We start from the raw sequence: 15,876 nt of genomic DNA, 5'->3' as shown, positions 1-15,876 counted from the left end.
GTCAAGCACGGTGCCGGTGCTCTCTCGAGGCTGCTGGAGGATCGAGCGTTGCAGGTTCTGTGCGCAGCATCTGCATCAGTCACAAAGGAAAGAGTCAGAGAGACACCCGTTAACCGTCAGGAGTGACTTTTTCCAGATAGGTTTGTGTCTTGAACACAGCTGTCTCGAACACAACGTAATTGTGAAGCAGGCATTCTGACTGAGCCTTATTAATCTGCTGCATATCATTAAACGAGAAGGCTTTGCAAATAAATCTAAGCCACCTCCGCATTGCATAAGCATACAATGTATGTGCCGTGTTGTATGAAAAGTATCCACCATTTTGGGTGTGTCCATTTTTGTTCGTTGCACTCATCAGTTGAGAAACCTGCAGGCGGACGGCGAGAGAGAGGATGCTGGAAATACAGTATGCCACACGATTTACTTAAACCAATAAACCAATGCTGAAAGTAAACATGACAAGTGGCTCATTTGATCAGGATCAACAGGTGGCACGAATATGTCCCACATGTAATACAGCCTGTAGCATGTCCTGTTTATGAGTGTGAGGTGTGGCTATTAAACAAAAAGACTGGGTATAAATAAGTTGAGACGGCATTAGTGTCATTATTTAATAGCCTCGTCTCATATACACTATCGGTATTTTTATTATTGGTCCTGAAACAAGGTAAAGCTAAACTGATTAATCCTGAAAAACGAACTGCTTCCTTTTTTTATTCTTTTTGCTTCAGCAAGCATGAGATTACATTTGATAAAAATATTCGTGAAGCTTGTGCAAACAGTAGTTCAGAAACAATTATTCAATCAGCCGATTGTCTGTTTTTGAGTGACTTATGAACAGCATGCCCCCTGTGAAATTGCGATTTGATCAGCAGATTAATCAGTAACGGAAGCAATTATTAGCTGCAGCTCGAACCAAAAGCAAAACTGTTATAATCCTGCTTGGCCGTTGGTGGCATAATGGATGTGCATTAGTATCAAAACAAATTCCTGCACAGCATCGCGCCCAGAGGCTCGTAGCGTCCAGAGCAAACAAAGGACTGTACGGCCTCCCTCTGTTAATCTGCATGTTGCTTTTCCTGTCTGTTTGATATCCCCCCACCCCCCCTCCTCCGCTTTGCATACCTGATGTCACTTCCTTGTGTGCGGCTTTCCCGTCAGTGGCTGGACTTTGATTCACACAGGGGTCAATCTCTGGCAGATACTCAAACATTAAAAGAATTCGTCTTTCCACGTCAGGCCGAATGACTTTCAAATCTTTACAGCTGTCACTTCCGCAGTCCTCTGGCCAAGAGGAAATACTCTGAAGTTTGTTGCAGCATCAGTTGCAACCCACATTCAAGCTGTTGCCACATTGTTGAGCCGTGCTTCGAGTAAATAGTGAAGTTGTTCGTCAACACTGTCAGCAAGGACAAGCGTTGGGACCTCCCCTCCCTCTAAAGCCGACTTCTAGAGGCTTCTGTTTGCCGACTTCTTAGCCACAGGCTTTTCTCCGGGCCTTTCACACTAGCCTAGTTTCACTCCGACCCTTCCCAAGAGTGCAGTTATTTTCAGCCATACGTGGTGTTCTGCTCTGATTTTGTCAATGCATTGTTCCTCAGTGTAAAGCAGAGATATTAGATGAAAAATGTATAGAAAGCAGCGTTACCCTCTTTAAACCAGAACAACCCCCCCAGCCTGTTAAGTAAGCAGCTTCTCCGGTTTGAGAAGTTAGAAAGCTTATTAGACAAAAATGTCTTCAGTGAGGAGTTGCAGGGTAAAGCACCCAATAGGTGGAGGAGTAGGACCATGTGTTAAACACTGGGAGCCTCACCAAAGCAAGCCTTTGTTTGCCGGATAAGTGACGCAGTGGGAATATTAGTGTGATTAGTCTGATTAGTCACAATGGCCGGTATCCAGAGCAAGGTCCAGTTGCAGCCGTAGGTCAGAAATGAGTGAATATTGGGGTTACGCAATGCGGCGCAGTCACATTTTGACGGCCAAATGGAGGCCGTGCCAGGACGGTGGTGTTATCTTCCCTCACACATACTGTACAGTAGAGTACAGTACAATCTCTTCAACACCGTGACTAAGATCCCGTCCGCTGTGTTTTTACCAGACGTATCTGAACACAAACCGTCTTCTCCACCTGTTATCTTGAGGTTTAAATCTATTGTTGTGGAATTTTTTTTAACAGAATCGATGCTTGAATATCCAAGTTGGAGCATAGACATATAAAAAAAAAATACTCTCCTGTGATTCAGCTGGTAATTGTGTTAATTCATCACTCATCATTTTGACAGAAGTGCTCTTTCGAGTAGTGGAAGTCTCTCTTTCCTTATTGGCTCCTCTTCAGTTAATGTGTCACCTTAGCTGACACCAGCGATATTTAATTTAGATAAACTCCCACTACAACGCGGCACCGTGCTGCACAGTCATGATCTTGTTTTGTACTTGCTCAGCTTCGGAGAGCCGTTCTTCCCTCGGCGGTCGAAGCAGACTTCTCCAACTCACGCCACCCACACGTTGCGCATGTATAGCCCACACCTTCCCCTATCTGCCCAGTGGTTCGAAAAACAATGCTTTGTGTAATTCTAAGGCTGCTATTTGTGAAACCTCGATCATGCACAGGGGGGGCTCTTACAGTGTTATGTAATGCTCCCCACTCAGCTGTAATCCCTCTCACGCTGAGTGAGCCCCCCATGTGACAAGCGCTGGAAGGCTGGGAGAGACGGGGCGGCCGCTTGGACCGCCGGCAAGGCACGGGTGCTCTCTCCGTAGACTCCGGCCACTTCCCTTTCACGTGCTTAAGGAGCTGTGACCTGTGTATAAGAAGGGAAATTAATCCTGGGACGTGCCTTACTTGGACGTGCGATGCTGGATGGAGACTGAGCGCTGATTTGCGGTGTCAAGGCTCGGACCAGATATACAGTAACTACACTGAGCACATGTCCTGGATGACACTCCGACTCTTCTCTCCTCTTCATCTGCGTGTGAGCCACAAGGATAGATCTTTGTCCTCGCTTGTGTCTATGGAGGAATTTCGCAGGTTTAGAAATGAGTCCGCGTGTTGACATGTTGTGCTTCTGATCAATGATTTTGCTGCTGGTTTTCTGCTTTTGAGTGATGGATCTTGACAGAGACGTGCTTTCAATGTGCGACGACTGACGGGTTGTTTGCGTTTATTTTTAAATATGTTTGCCGTTAACGTACCTCATTCTTGTTTTTGCTTTTCGCCCACAGAAATCATCAATGTGGACTTCAGCTGGTGATCTGACGAATCACATATAGGAGCACCCCGGAGTTTCTCCTTTCCCCTCTCCCCCTCCCTTCCCTCCGTCCCTCCCTCCCCCTTTCCCCTTGTCAATCTTCTCCCTGATCCCCCTCTCCCCCCTCTCCAAGATTCACCATGCTTATCAAGGAGTACCGCATCCCCATGCCCATGAGTGTGGAGGAGTACCGCATCGCCCAGCTCTATATGATCCAGGTGAGCGACACGTTCCCCGCCAAAATCTTCACCCACACGCACCTGGCCGAAAGTGATGGAGAAGCCGGGGGGGGGACAAAAAGACGCAGCCGGAGAGGAGACACGTTGACAAAGGGAATTTTACCAAGCGTGTGATTACAGCGTGCCCAATTATGAAATGATTGGTCACACGGTGTGTGACGCTGATGAACAAAGAGAGCTTGTGTGCTGATAGATTACCCAATTGAAACTCTCACAAGCCGGCTGTTTCCAACGATCGTAGGTTGCACATTTCTCAAGGATGAGGGTGGGGTCAACCTGATCTCTTTGTAAACTTTGTACACACATACTGCTTCGATAGAGATGGACATATTGCTTTGTATGTGTCAGACTGTTGTATTTGTCAAACCAGACCTTTTGCTGGAGGCCGAGGGTCTGTGTAAGAGCTTTAGGGTTTACAGGTGTGAGCAGGAAAATCCCATTTACACAGCTTTAGTTGTGCTGTGAGTCAAAATATTTTCACTTCATATGGCATGTGTACATGAACAAGGCTTTATTTAATCCAGTGGTACTGACAGATGGAGGGAGAGCAATCACTCTATGACTCAATCCTCAATATTTTTTTGTAGTTGCTATTATTTTCGACACGCTGTTTAGACCATTTTTCACTGTAAGTAAATTGTTTGAGACAGCATACCAATCTTGACTGCAAACCTTCAGAAGTTTTTTCCGGGATTTGAGCTACACGGTTACGTAAAGTGTATTATAAGTGGCAGCTTTACTGTTGTTGAAGTTACGGGTTCGGACAGTTTGCTATGTTCAGTGTTTCTCGCTTCTTCTGTCTGTGACCTTAGTTGTAGTGGAAACACCAGTAGAGGAGTTTACTTTTCTTATCGGGAAATAAGAGCCATGAGAACGAAGACTCGCGGAGCGTTTCTAGTGAAATAAGCAGCGAAATGTGGTAATTTTATGTTGACTGGAGTTGCAGTCATACGTGGGGAAAGACAAGTACATGGGAGCTGAGCTGTTTTCCTGCATTCCTCACAAGGAACGGCTGCATTTGGATAAGCTGGATAACGTAAAGGGCGTGCATAAAGAGAAATCCTAGCATGCATTCAGAAAGGCCTCTCCCATAACTGTTAAATGGGTGAATTTAAAAAAACTCAAAAGTATTTCTGTCGGTGTTGGAATACAACATTGAAATATACACTCACTTGCCAGTTCTTTAGGTATGTCAGAAAGGAGATAATACAACTGTGTCAATATTTTATTAAAGGACGTAGTTAAGCATCAATAAAGAAGCGTTTCTCTTATTTAGCCTAGCCCTACGACTAAAATGGGATTGCCAAAATAGTAGCGACACTTTTTTTAGCAAACAGGCGAGAGTTGTAGTAACATTGTGTAGCTGCAAGTGAAGCTTTTTGTCCCACCTGCAGAAACTGATAGCATATCGGTATCCCTCCCATTGCCACCCTTGTTCGTTGGCCTGTTGCTTTTCTTCACACCCTCCCCAAGGTGTACCAAACACACAGGTAATCCAGTTGAACTGCAGATGGTTGACATGATGACTCAGCGGACATGCCCCAGAGCAAGCAGACGTTTCAAAGACAGCCCGGACTAGTCACTGCGCCACACTTCTCCAAACTTCTCGATAATTTCTTTTGGCGCCTTTTCTCCAATCGGTGTTGTGCAGAGTTCTGTGAGATGCTTAACTACACTTTTGTTTTGACGTGTGCGATTAGGTTTACCCCGAAGTCTATGATAAGAGCGGTTCATATATGCTCCCTCAAGCAGGTAACACGGGGCAAGAAATTCATACATCACTGACCCGTACTTACCTTTCTCCCTGACCTCACCCTCTCTACGTGGCCTCGCCGCTGTCACTATGGCAACCGTGACATCAGCAGAATGCCGGTGGTCGGGTTTTGTTCACGAGAGCGAACGAAAAGAGAGAAAATGGAGGATTTAAAAAAAGAGAGGCTGCGAAGGAGGGATGGGAAGAAATGAGAGAGGGGGTGGAAGGAAAGAGTGTGGCTCCCCTCGCTTCATTGCTGTATGTTGCCAGGGCAACTGCTGCACGTAGGCCTGCTCGCCTGCGATCTATCCCCGGTGTAAGCCAGGGCCTTAGCAGAGCGTGGCCATATCTGCACCTCAACAGGCGCCACCCCACCCCATCTCTCCTCTCACCTCCTTGGCTTTGCCTTTATGCTGCTCTCTTATTTTATATCTAATTGTATCTTCGTTATCGGAGCACGGGGTTTGCAGAAATGTAGGAAGAAAATGCAAAAGATGCGAAATTAAATACGAGAGTTTCTCACCGCGTCCCATTCATCCATCATTTGAGATCAAGCAACTGCATTTGTTGAGTTAACTTGAAGGCGGCATCTCCTACAGGAAACGTGGCTCCCTAAATTAGCCACCAGAGGAAAAAAAAAAAAGCCAGGATGTGACTCTCATCCTGTCCGGGCATTCGGATCTAAATACAGAAGGCTTTCATAATGATAGCTTTTATTTTGCAGTGCCAGTTTAAAAATACATTGGCAAGAGAGAGAGAGAATGTGCCATGTGGCGCAAGTTTTATGGCTGGACTTAAACTAAACAGGAACTTTGTTTTGTGTACAGAGCGTCCCTTGTAAAGGCAGTCGACTCACGTCACACCTTACCTTCTCTCACAGGTGCAGCCTCCTCACCTTCAGCTTATACGAATGACATGAATGAGCTAAACATGCTGTACCTTCGAGGATGTTATCTAGTCCGTTACTTCCCATTAAAGAAACAGCTAAGCCTTTTTCCTGGTGAACTGGAGAGACTCACCCATCGCAGAGACACTGCTTTTGACAGGCTGCAGTCAGATGTCTGGAACAAAATTAAAGAGATAGTCCAAACATAATAAAAAAAATAATAATTCTTCTTTCCTGCACTGCTGTCTTAACATCCAGATTTACAAGACTTGGAGCTGCCAACTGCATACAACGGAAAAAACTGTTAAATCTGTGTTCACGTACTGTAAATCTGCATATTTGCATAGCTGCGTAAATTATACAAGGATTGTATGCTCATAGGACACAGTAAACCTGACATTTACCTCAGCTACAACATGTTCTATTGCTGATTTCCTGTCTCGTGTACTGGCTGTGTGTACGGCCAGTTCTGACGGCGCTGCAGTGTCTGCGCTGTGTCTTCGGAGCCGTGTCTGGGTTGTTGAGAGGAGGGCGGGTGGCTAATGAATGACCTGTCAGAGGTAATGAGGTCCGGAGTGCTGGATGCCTCATGGCTTCCTCCTTCCTGCTCCACTGATTCACTGGCTCGTTTGCATCACCTCTCCCCGCTGGACTGGCGAGAGAAATATGTACGTCTTATCTTTTTAGCAAACTTTGAGCTGTATGTATGTGGAAAGACCGGACAACTCCTGATAAGAGACACAGAAAAGGTGAAACATCAGTAATCTCTGACGTTCATTGTCCTTGCTTCTTGAATTTTTAATATTGTCAGCACTTGGACTATGCTCTGCTGGTTAGGTTTCCTGTTTTCCTCACATTAACAATAACAGATCTTCCTCTTTCCATGCCAGACTTTCCTCTGTTTGAAACCTTGAAACACCTAGCTGTAACTCCGTGCAACTGCACCCTCGGGTCCCACCCAACCTTCCGTCCTGTGTAGATCAGGAATGTAAATATGGGGGGAAGGTGTGGCTCCGTGGGCTGGTTTTTGGGCTTCCTGATTTGCAATTCAGAGTTGACAAAGCTCCAGGAAGCTGTTTGGCATGTGTGCTGTCTCGTGTTGTCGGCGTACTCAGTGTGACAACTGACGTATATGTGTAGAAAGCGCCAGATCCATTCATCTGTTTCAGCTTCTTTCTCCTTTCAGATTAAGGGAAAACTAGTGTTTAGTTTAAAACTTAGCACCCTCCCTTACACCACTTTGCTAACGTGCAAACATGAGATCCCAACTCACTTCATTCAATCTTCTCCTTGCAGAAAAAGAGCAGAGAAGAGAGCTGTGGTGAAGGTAGCGGGGTGGAGATCCTGGAGAATAAACCCTACACAGATGGACCAGGTGGGGTGGGCCAGTACACCCACAAGGTCTACCACATTGGCATGCACATTCCCAGCTGGTTCCGCTCCATCTTGCCCAAAGCGGCACTGAGGGTCGAGGAGGAGTCCTGGAATGCCTACCCTTACACCCGCACCAGGTGAGGTTTGCTTCTGCAAGGAGCACTCCACAGAACCAATTTAGAACGGGACGGGGAGTTTGTTATGTCAATAAAATACAGTAATTGCTTGTGTACACGTGTGCCTAACTGCAGCAGCTTTTTAATTAGTTTGAGATAACAATTGTGTTTATATTAGTGTAACACTTATAAAATGCCCTGAATGGTTAGTTTGATGATATATAAGTCTGAAGCTGTCTGTCAATAAAAGCTGAGAGAGAATAAAGGCCTCAGAGCAAGTTGTCAGAACAGTGGACCATCAGGTCGGCTTGTGGCCAGCAGCTTCCAGCCTGCTAGACGCTGATGGCCCTTCATTGTCAGGGCGTCAGTCTGTTTGTCTGTGGTTTGCGCGACGAAATAGAGATGTGAAGGTGCTGAAAAGAGACGTGACCTTGACTCAGGCATGCAAACTCCTCACCTTTCGGCGAAATTCGCCGTTTTCAATCCAAATTGGGTGACTTATGTGATTCGTGCAAATCCGAGGAGAAAATATTTGGGGGGGGGGGGGGGGGGGGGGGTAGCCTACTCGTTGACTTTTATTTTAATATATTTTAATAATATAATAATATAATGTTCTATATACCGTAAATCCTCTAATATTGGCCTGTATTCCATTAGCGGCCGGGTCTCCAACATTTGCCGGTCTCGCTGTCAGCGGAGGTAAATAAAGGCCGGTCATCTCGGCGGGTCAGGGTTTCGGCGGCACGGTGTGGGAGGATCCCCTCAGCGGGACCTCTCCCCGGCGTCGGCCGGCCCCCGCCGGGCGCATTTCCTCCGTGGCGGTGCGCCGCGACCGGCTCTGGGTCGACCTGGAAGTGCTCGGGGCGAAGGTGGCTCGTCGGCTCCGGCCGCGAGCTTTACAGCGACCCCCCGCATCTCACTTGGGGTCCCTGGGGTCGTGGAATCAGTGCTCACTGCGCCCTCTCTCCGTGCGGGGAGGGACGGGTCCCACTCGCTCCCGGCGCGACTGCCGACCGGCAGCGGACTCACTGTCCTCAGTGCGCTCCGACCGCGTCGCGCCGCTCATTTGTTGTTAATATTCTGTATGCATACCATGTTATGGTAACGGTACGTTTTCAATAAATGAACCTAGTATTTTATAGGTTCAAATAGACACAAAATCTTGTTTTTATTCATTCTACTCGTAGTTCGTTTTGCTCAAATAGAAATTAAGGCCTGCCTCTAATTCTGGCCTCCTTCCAATAAAGGCCTGGACCGCGATGTGCTTGAGTAAAATAAAGGCCCAGCAGTGAAATATGCCCTTCAGGCCCGAGGAAAAACAGCCATTGAGCTGTTCAGGCTCAATGGCTCAAAAGTTTTTTTTTTGGTAAAAATTAGTGAATTTGTAGTCTGTTGTCTTTGTAAATCTCTGTTTACCAAGGGGGGGGGGGGGGGGGGGGGGGTTCGTGGCCATTTCCCTCTTCACACTCTTCTCACCTTTTTGACCCCTGACCAGTTTGCATGCCTGTTGACTGTACTGTCAGGTTACTGATAGACTCCAAGGTGCGTGACACGTCTATTCAACCAGTGACGGCAACAGATGAGCATACCTCACATGTCTTCTGTCCTCAGCCGTGAGAAGGTGTTGTCACTCCTAATAAAGCTGCTCACGTCTCGAGATAAGTCTCAGACAGACAGGCAGACTCCAGCCCATAATTCGCCGTTTTATTCATTTAATTGTTGTTACCTCTTCTCCTTCAGATACACCTGCCCTTTTGTTGAGAAGTTCTCCATTGACATTGAGACCTACTACAAACCTGACACAGGCAACCAAGCAGATGTCTTCAACATGTCTGGAGCAGAGAAGAGACAGAGGACTATTGGTGAGTATATATTTAAGATGACATGTCAGCGTTAGTAGGTTTCGTCTGATCGTGATATGCCTCCTTGTTATTTAAACAAAAGTAGTGGACGAGGCCCACTTGTGGCAGTTTCATGGTACAGCATCTGTTTTTTCTTTTAGCGGCTGAGAGCATGTTTGCCCATTGAATGTGACACTGCTCAGACAATAATGGTTTCGGGGCATGCGGTGACCCAGTTACAACATTGTTTTTAATGATTGTAATCAATCACTCAGTCTTGTGTACCTGATTGAGTTGGGCAGCCTGAAGTTCAGTTATAAAAGGAATTTCAAGCTGCTGAACACAAGCCCATGCAAGTTCCACTACTCCACCCCCTTATGCACACATAACGACGCGTTAATAAAAGCATTGTGACATCATTCTCACAACTCCTGGCTCTGAGCGTCTTTCTGAATATGAACTGTCTTTGGCAGACCCGATCGACATAGTGACAGATCCCATCCCGCCTCATGAGTACAAAGCGGAGGAAGACCCGAGGCTTTACAAGTCAAACAAGACCCAGAGGGGTCCTTTGCAGGATGACTGGATAGAGGACTATAACAATAATCCAGGGAAGACCCCCATCATGTGTGCCTACAAACTCTGCAAGGTGGAGTTTCGCTACTGGGGCATGCAGTCTAAAATTGAACGCTTCATTCATGATGTGGGTGAGTAAGCAGTCGCAGAAGTCTCTCCTTTAATATGGTGGGTTAAAGGTTATTGCCTCTGCTGACCTTATATTTTGATATGAAGTGTTACTCAAGTTTATAATCCTTTTGTGCTCACCAGGTCTCAGAAAGGTGATGGTGCGTGCCCACCGGCAGGCCTGGTGCTGGCAGGATGAGTGGTATGGTTTGACCATGGAGGACATCAGGCAGCTGGAGCTGGAAACCCAGCTGGCCCTGGCCAGAAAGATGGCCCAGTTCAGCCAGGCAGAGGAGGCCACCGAGGTCAATGGCGGTGCCCCGTCTCCAGATAAAGAGCAGGAGGTTAAAGAGGCGATCCACTCCATTGAAGCCGAGGAGGTGGTAGCCAGCTCAGGAGGAGAGACTCTACAGCCGCGAGGTGTACTCACCAAGCAGTGGTCCACCTCCTCCCGATCCTCCCGCTCATCCAAGAGAGGAGGTGAGAAGCATGCCTTCTCCACCTGTTCACCAGTGTCACCTCTGTTCATGGCAGTGTGTGAAACTGTCACTGATGTGAAAGGTATCACGGGAAACTGCTGTACAGTGCATTTGTCATGTATTCACATAGCACAAGCATACTTAGCCCTTCACACGTTATCACGTCTATATTTGTACCTCATTTATTCTGTCCGCTGCGTGACTCTGTCCTGCCATAAAGATAAAGACATACTATCATCAAAGTCAAACTAACCCGTAAGTAAACACAGCCAGTTGTGATACTTGAGACCTGCTCACACTGGAATCTAGTATGTGAAGAATTCAACAAGGTCAAGCTTCAAGCTGGTGCAAAGCCAAAGAAACACTTTCCCTTTTCATTAGTATATACTGTAAAAGTCTGAAAGGGAGTCCTTTGAGTATGAAAACCTTGGCCGTCAGTTAACATTTGCTTTTCCATAAGAACTGGATCTACAGTTGAATTCATTTGGGTAACGGTTGTAGTTGCACAATGAGTTCAGTGATGACATCTTTTAGTTTCACAGGTGTACACAGGTGTAACTAGAGCTGGGTATCGCTACTGATTCCCTCGAGGGATTTGATTCTGAGGTCCCCATTTGACTCCATTGTGAAAGCACAAAACCAATGTTGTCACTGGATTCAAACACTTGTGGTTTTACACAGTATTTAAACTCTTTTTGTGCAGCTCTTCTCTTCCCTGTTGTCATACTTTCAAAATCCTAGTCTTTAGGCTTGATGCTGGTGCTCTCAGCTTCTGTCATGTTTTGGATCTCCCTCACACGTGAACTAATCTCGAGATTTGACGCGCGAAGCTAGTCTCACAAGACCGCGGCTACATCTCTAACAAGAGAAGGCAGGAAAGGGATTTTATGAATCGATATCAGGCCTTTGAAATCAACATTCATGTGAATCAGAAAATCATTTTTTAAAACCCACTGAGTCTACAGAAAGGCTCTGATCTAAAGTTGTTGAATTGGCGTTCATAACGTCAAACACGCTGGGAGCAGGTATTTAGTATACAGGCTGTTTATGTGCTTTCCTGTCCAAACTGTCAGACTTGCAATTAAACCGTTAAACCACACATTCAAATATAGCCACACGAAGCTGCACCTCTTCTTTAAGGTAGCGCTTGTTGTTGCCACCACACGGGCCCTGAATCTCATCCAGCATACCTTGTCTCACCCTTGTAACTCCCCCCCCGTGGTTCTCTCCCGGGCTATTTTTAGTAGCAGAACTGACATCACAGTCAAGAGGAGGCTGACACTCCTCACAATGACCCTCCTCTCCACCACGGCTGTTTCCTTCTGTGCGCTGACAGCTACAGCTGTGCCCCTCTCTCACCGGCCCCCCCACCCCACCTCTCCTCCTCCTCTGTACTAATGATATATGAGGCATGGAGTGAAGACATGTGATAGACCAGGCCTGCTTTTAGTATTGCCAGTTTTTTCCCCTGCCTGTAGCTCTTCTGTGTTATGCTGGGTCTCACTTTTCACACACACCACCCCTGACCACCAAGCAGCCCATCTGTGATGAAGTAATGCACCACTGAGGCTGTTGCATGTTTATATAACACTGTGTTTGCGTGTGGGGGGGTTGTGCAATATTTCTTTGTTGTCGTGTGTGTGAAAGAGGCGCAGAGAGAGGCCAAAACACATGTCCCAAAATAACAGTGAATTTTTTTTGCCCATGTGCCCTTTTTTTCAGTGAGCCCGTCACGTCACAGCATCTCGGAGTGGAGGATGCAGAGCATAGCGCGAGACTCGGACGACAGCTCAGACGAGGAGTTCTTCGACGCTCATGGTAACCACTGCTTTGATTTTAAGTTAAAGGCGGAGGTTGGATCAGACGTTCGTTATGCTCATTTTTTTCCCCGAGAACCTGCTTGCTCCCTTGTTCAATTGCTCTGCATGCGTCTCTTTAACCGCAGATCAGTTCTTAAGCTTCCCAGATACCCAGCATGCTTTGGGGCTGCAGTTGAAATAAGTGTCGCGCAACACCCGTGCTCCCCTGCAGGATGAGTTTGGCCGAGGACACGGGCCAGGTGTCTCATCCAGGCGTCAAGTTCAGAAATCACATTCGTATCTTCCCGCCGCGCCCTCTTTCACCAAGTTCCTGCATAATCATTAAAAAAAAACACATGAAATCCTTTACAATTCTATGCAATAAATGGCCGAGCCTCGTTCAGATCACCAGTATTTGTGTGGTATAATTGTACCGTTAAGTCATGATGCTGAATCAAGAATAAAGCTGTAATGCATGTTGATGTTATATGACACTGGTACTGAATTGTGCTGCAATTTTCACGTTTGTATGTATTAATTATTACATTTTATCCAATGACAACACTGTCATGAATTAGTGTACATAACCTTCTGCCTCCGTGACAGCTGATGCAGTGATTACTGTTGTTCTGCTCCGATGCCCATTTCAGTTTCCTACAGTTTGCACAAATATTTCTGCCCAGCTGAGACGACATCTTGACGTGATCGGTAATGCTAAATAAAAGGTGTTGCTGTGTCATGTGCACTTATGCACGCAAACACAAGTTTATGCTTTGGTGCCTGAATAAATCACATGATGGAGGCGCTCAAATTAAATATGGAGACAGACGGACTTAGCTCGGATTGCCTCCGATATTAGATTTCTCTCCTTAAGTTTGTGTGTGATCATGTTCCTCTCGGAGTAATCGTCAAAAAACCTGAGAAGCATATCCAAGTTTATTTTTAACTGCCGTGTTCCCTCTCCAATATTTCTTGTGTGCATATTAATAAAGGAAAGCTTCAAGAGGCGATCTCAGCATAGATATCACATTCAGCGTGTCTGATGTAGCGTTACTTATTAGTTAAAGGATCAAATCTACCAATGACCATAAACTATTCAACTTGTTTTGCATGGCTGTCACAGATTTCCATCTCACGACTTTCACATTAGGCTGGAATAACATTTTATTTTAAAGATGTTGAGGCAACTGATGAAATTACTATAAAGCAATTTAAAAAGTCGCCTGATGTTTAGCTGCTTACAGGACGTATCATATCTTCGAAATGCAATTAATGACAGGAGGCTCTTTGACTGTTAAAATCAGCCTCCGGTGAAACGGCGCATCTTTATGAAATAAACCATTTCCACTTGGTTTCCAACACTTGTGTTATTTATTTACAGCAGTGCAAATTCTGTGGACGTAAATGGAGTTGCATGATTCGTACATTACATTTTAAATTCATAACTCCCAGAGGAGAAATGATAAGATGAAAAGGATCAGCTTTTGGTCCCAAATCATCTTTTTAAATCACAGATTAATGTCAGTGAATGGATGCATATTTAGATGAATCAAACAACTTCTTTGCAGGTTTATAATTTAGTGATTTTTCTTTTTTAAATTGTAATAAAACCACACCGCCTCTGTCCTCCAGCATATACGTATACACCAAGCATAATACACACTTGATGGCCAGTGTTGAATAAGGCTTTACATGATGTAGTAAATAATCTATGTAGCAGCTGATTGACAGTATCTTGTGAAAACCTTGACAAGCTTTCCTTATTTTTGTTTATTTCTACAGTAACTGTCAGTTTAATGACAAATTTGTAACCCCATAATGGCAAATGTGCTTTAGCTGATGAGGACTTGTCATGTGTTTTCCCTTGCAGAGGATCTGTCAGATGGCGAGGAGGTGTTCCCGAAGGAAATTGCCAAGTGGAACTCCAATGACCTCATGGACAAGATTGAAGCTGCTGACACGGAGGAAACCCCTGGTATGACTCGACGACCGTGTGCTGGCACTTCGTTATCGACAGTGTGTCTGTCAAATATGTGTGTTTGTGTGTGTTTTCAGGTGAGCTGTTCAAGGAAATGACCGTGGATTACGAGAGCGCAGCCATAGAGGAAAGACTAGATGAGGTATGTGTGTCCGACGCTGGGCGTGCATGTACAAAACACGGCTCTAACATCCTGTTCTGATGCAGCTCCATGTCCGAAATGACTGTTCCTCAAAAGCCATCTGCAAAGCATTAAACCATTTCCCTTCAGTATCCAAATTAAGTTTAGCTGTCATTATGAACGATTTTATAACAGGCTTTAATGTTTGGAGGATAAGAGAAGGGCTGTTTGTCCCTGAGCCTCTCTGTCCTCTTGTGTTCAGATGCGTGGCTCTCTTAGCGGCCAACCCGATAGCTCTCCCATTCCCACCATCATGGTAACAAGGCACCAGTCAGTAAGTAAACATTTTGGCCCCAGTGCACTGTGGGGTACCATAGTTACCCAAAGACCTGCCAGATCTGCCCGGACAAACCCAGTACTTACTGCCCCTGCCCTTTTCCTTGCCCAAATCCGTGTGTACTCCTCAACCTCACCACCCTCTGTTCAACTCCCTTGTTCTTAACAGCCGGCGTTGAGTGTATATATATTGCGTCTGAGGAAATGTGAAGTTTTGGAAAAGACCAAACTACACATTGTGCTGTGCCATTTAATGTGACTTGTCCTCCGGAAGCATGGTTGTTGTTTGCTGTCAGCTGAACAGTTTGTCCCAGGTGGCGGTTGGCTCTGTTCTGTTTCCCTTCATGGTCCTCCACCCCTCTGTGGTTGTGAAAAGAAGTTTGCTGTGTGGTCCGTGTTTCACGAGATGGACGCAAATAGTCACAAGCCTTAAAATACAAATTTGAAAACAGCGATTTGATGCCCAATGTCAATGGCATTATTCTTTATCTGTGATTTTCTTTTGTCACGTTTTCAGTCTGTGGCCATGCTTATCAAGTAAACAAGCCATTAATTGAACACTCTCCAAGTGCGATGTTCCAGTCCATCACTTTTCTTTCAATTCGCTGCTTTCAGGAGAACTCGTCCCAGCAGGGTCTGCAGCCTTCCAAGATCCATGTGCTGATATTGGTCCTGCATGGAGGCAACATCCTGGATACGGGCGGAGGAGACCAGAACAGCAAGCAGGCCGACGTCAACACGATCAGCACGGCTTTCGACACAGTCATGCGTGTTCACTACCCCGCTGCGCTGGGACGCATCGCCATCCGCCTGGTGCCCTGCCCTGCCATCTGTGCTGAGGCATTCTCTCTAGTGTCCAAGTAAGAGGACACACACACGCACACACATTTGTTTTTCTGCAGGCTCCAAGAAATATGTGTAACGATTGAAGGTTTATGTTTGTCGACTGTTTGAATATGATCCAGGTGAACGACTTCCTGTGTTTAGTTCTTCAGACTCCTCCATTGTTGCCTTGGACTTAA

The 15,876-nt window shown here is 46.0% G+C and overlaps 1 protein-coding gene across 5 annotated transcripts in view; it reads left to right on the top strand.

Moving 5' to 3' along the window:
- LOC311492739 (membrane-associated phosphatidylinositol transfer protein 2-like) overlaps window positions 1-15,876 on the top strand; it is a 38,484-nt gene that overhangs the window by 13,009 nt on the left and 9,599 nt on the right. For 2 of the 5 annotated variants that reach the window (XM_084551121.1, XM_084551118.1), the window contains exons 2-10: window positions 3,223-3,466; window positions 7,423-7,637; window positions 9,357-9,478; window positions 9,931-10,164; window positions 10,286-10,621; window positions 12,343-12,438; window positions 14,290-14,394; window positions 14,475-14,539; window positions 15,470-15,714. In XM_084551121.1, the coding sequence (XP_084407247.1) occupies window positions 3,389-3,466; window positions 7,423-7,637; window positions 9,357-9,478; window positions 9,931-10,164; window positions 10,286-10,621; window positions 12,343-12,438; window positions 14,290-14,394; window positions 14,475-14,539; window positions 15,470-15,714 (1,496 nt within the window). In that variant the 5' untranslated portion in view covers window positions 3,223-3,388. Of the gene's footprint in view, window positions 1-3,222; window positions 3,467-7,422; window positions 7,638-9,356; window positions 9,479-9,930; window positions 10,165-10,285; window positions 10,703-12,342; window positions 12,439-14,289; window positions 14,395-14,474; window positions 14,540-14,780; window positions 14,853-15,469; window positions 15,715-15,876 lie in introns of all 5 variants that reach the window. The other 3 variants (XM_084551119.1, XM_084551117.1, XM_084551120.1) reach the window with 2 other exon arrangements.

The sequence above is a fragment of the Chelon labrosus genome (assembly GCF_963514085.1).
Source record: "Chelon labrosus genome assembly, chromosome: 9".
Taxonomy (NCBI): domain Eukaryota; kingdom Metazoa; phylum Chordata; class Actinopteri; order Mugiliformes; family Mugilidae; genus Chelon; species Chelon labrosus.
Note: the sequence above shows the minus strand (reverse complement) of the source record. Positions and strands in the feature narration are given on the sequence as shown.